At 37.5% G+C, this 3,382-nt stretch overlaps 1 protein-coding gene across 1 annotated transcript; it reads right to left on the bottom strand.

Annotated features, from left to right (window-relative positions):
* Window positions 1-1,113: 1,113 nt before the first annotated feature.
* Window positions 1,114-2,144, bottom strand: LOC128746155 (uridine 5'-monophosphate synthase-like). Its single transcript, XM_053843200.1, has 3 exons — window positions 2,001-2,144; window positions 1,653-1,929; window positions 1,114-1,478 (listed from the first exon to the last, which is right to left on the bottom strand). The coding sequence occupies exons 1-3, from the start codon at window positions 2,142-2,144 to the stop codon at window positions 1,114-1,116; spliced, it is 786 nt and encodes a 261-aa protein (XP_053699175.1).
* Window positions 2,145-3,382: the final 1,238 nt, after the last annotated feature.

Below are 3,382 nucleotides of genomic sequence, written 5' to 3'. Positions count from 1 at the left end.
CGATGCGTTACTGATACCGTGGACCCCCGTTCGTTTGACCGCTTTTAATCTGAACACTTTTTAATTTGCATCCCGTTGGTTTGCACAACGTGCAAATTAAAAATGGTTCAAATGTCATTCTCAACATGACATCATTTGCTTATGCTGACAATGCGCATAAACGCGATTTGTTTGTCCTGATCTAGCGTGTTTAAACTGTTTCACATTGCGTTTTCCCAACGATTATGATAGAAATCCGATCGGAGAATGAAATATTCGCTGCTTCCAACTTCCAACTGAATCAAACCACCAAAACAATAACAAAGAGTAGGGCGACCAGATCACACAAGTTCCAGCATATGTAGAGTTGCCAGTTGTTCAAATTAAAAACTAACCCCGTTAGTTTGCATGAGGAATCGTTCAAACGAACGGGGATCCACTGTATGCACCAAAAATTTGGCTCTTAGGGTTACCATTTTTTTCAAATTAGAGTGACCAAGAATTTTTTGCAATATGTTTTACTTTCAATCAGGCATTTTTTTAATTGCTTAGAAATTGAAATAACAGCGAAGAAAAAAATTGACTTACATATAAAACTAAATGGATTATGATACTTTAAGCTCGTTTTAATTAATTGTAGCAAAACTCATTACGACCATTATCAATGACCTTCAAACAAAACAAGTTTGGTTAGCTTATTACGAATAGACTGAATGCTTTTTACTATTGAGTATTTGTGTTTTTATGAAGAACGAACATTGGAAGAACTGGGATTGTTGTTTTTGAAATAGTACTGCTAATACTAAATAGGAGGAATTTTTTATGGGAATGATGATTTCGATGCTAGGTACGAAATTTTCGCTTGACACCACCCGCCTGCTTTTTCCTCATGTTCATGTATGAAGTAATCAAAGACAGGCGTATCTACTTCCTTTAATAGATAGGTGTAACACACAACGAACTGTAGAACTGTCAGCAATGAAGTAAAAATTCGCTACTTTATCAATCATATATTTCATCCGTTTTAGTTTCAATTTTCGTAATCATGCCCGATAAGGACGAAACTGATTTTTTTCAGACATACTTTATGTTTTACAAACGTTCAGCGAATACATTCAATGCAAACATGTTAGTTTAGATGTGTTCCTGATCGTTAATCATACGCCAACGATAGCAAAGGCATATCCATACTATACTGCATACAACAATTACAAAATATGGGATATATTCAAAAGCGCTGCACGGTTCTGAATCTTTATCATCTGGTATCTCTAATGTGGTAGCATCCCTCTTGTCTAAATCGAGGCGCAATTGAGTAGCCTCGGCGTATTTCGATACAGCCAGTGCTGTGCTCTCGTTGATGCGCCCAGCATCGCGCAGTGTATTAAGTAGAAATGACAGCGTCAAAAGCGAATGCATCCTAATGCCGTATTTTTCCGCGTTTTTACGGCCGCCCTGTTCTTGATCCACTATCGCTATAGCATCCTGCACGACGAGTCCTGAAATAGAAAATTTAATATGTATATTAGTTCAATGAATGCTGAGTATAATATGAAGCAAAGGCGTATAGAGAACAAGCCTAGAAACGATTAATCGTAATGTACCTGTAAATTTTCAACATACGAATCGCCAGAGGTAACATAATCGAGCAACTATTTCAAAATGGAACTTACCCTCCGCTCGTAAAGCTTTTGCTGTTCCCACAACAGATATACCAGAAGTAACTACGTCAGCAATGATAAGAGACTTGCTGCCGGTACTGAATTTTCCTTCGATCGCCTTTTCCATGCCAGAGGTCTTGTAATCCTTACGGATCAGAATAGGTTTTTTAGTCTCAGCTGACATAAGCGACGCTACGGGGAGTGCCATGTATGATGCACCACACAGATGTACTTCCATGTCTACCATATTTAGCTTCATGCACTCAGTTAGTAAATCCGAAACTGTACTCTGAAATAAATATGTCAGAAAGATTTTTTATGCACAAACTCTACTAACTAACGTAATAACCTAGAACGTACCATAATATCCGGGTTACTAATGATGACTTCATAGTCATAGTAAATGTATGACTTTGTACCAGCTTTTGTTTTACATACATAAAACTTTAGAGCCTTTAAGTCGAACAATTGAATGGCCAGTTCCCGCAATTTAGATTGATCCATCGTGATTGACTTCGGTTCGATTCCAACTCGGTCCGAGGATTTCAAGTTTCAGCTTCGGTTAGCTTCTACTATAACACAAGGTTCACAGAAGAATAAACAGAAGATCAAACATAGATTGGTATAGGTCAAAATAACTCCAGATCAAACCTTCGCAGGTAGTTGAGTCCTACCAATGTGTGCTACCTGCCTTGTGAGTACAGTATCCCCCCGCTAATCCAACGACTCGATAGTCCGGATCTCGCTAATCCGGAAAATTACGAATTAAAAAGCATTGTACTTAGCTTCTCTCAATTGTACACTACCTTCATAGGGAGTCTTTATTTAAGTCAAGATGTTACTCAGTCCAATTAAACGGAAATGGTAAATGATGCTTCTTATAACTGCGTTAAATTTTGGCAAGAGCTCAATTTTTTCGGCCCTGTTCTCAATAGATTAATGTTCTTAATTACTTAAGATAACACAACTTTATTGCGTATTTCGATAATTTTTTCGGCAATGTTTCGGAGTTGTTTATCTCTGGACAATACGACATTTCAAACCACCACTGACATTTGTTTGACTGCCGGATTATCGAGTCAAAATTCGTTAATCCGGTCATGAATTTGTCGAATTAGTGGGGTTGTACTATATTTTAACATTACCTGATGTTGTTGGGCAGGTCAATTTTTGTAAACCATTTCAGTTTATTTTCAAATGTTTCGAATAATTGTCAGGCGTCAGTATCCCAAGTAACAAATCTAAATTTTATAACGTTCATGCCGCTAATAATGCCTTCCGATGAAGCGGCCCATTCTTCAGAAGGACTCCTTTAAGAATCAGGTTATAAGTTCAAGTAGTCGTATCACACTCTTCTGAGAGCAGCAATAAAACCGATTAAGCCTTCGCTATTTGTCAACCACTGCTATAATTTAATAAAGCTTTTCGCTCTTCGTTCTGGTAAAAAGCTAAATTAGTTCACCAGCTTTGTCAACTTGAAACATACATCTGTACAGCAGAAATGTTGAACTTTTACTGTCGCATCATGCTGATCGGTTTTGGTTGTAATAGCGTTGTAATAACAAAATAACCCATGTCTAATCTAATCTAATCTCACAATAACGCAGCCAATTCTTGAAAGCATCCTGGAAAATGGCGTTTACCGTTCTAATTCAAACTTAAAACAGTCTCAAACTTCGAACGCTTACAATAAAATCCGGAGTGATTCGCGATTGGGGCTCAACTAGCAAATTGTAAACAAA

The sequence above is a fragment of the Sabethes cyaneus genome, chromosome 1, assembly GCF_943734655.1.
Source record: "Sabethes cyaneus chromosome 1, idSabCyanKW18_F2, whole genome shotgun sequence".
Classification (NCBI taxonomy): domain Eukaryota; kingdom Metazoa; phylum Arthropoda; class Insecta; order Diptera; family Culicidae; genus Sabethes; species Sabethes cyaneus.
Note: the sequence above shows the minus strand (reverse complement) of the source record. Positions and strands in the feature narration are given on the sequence as shown.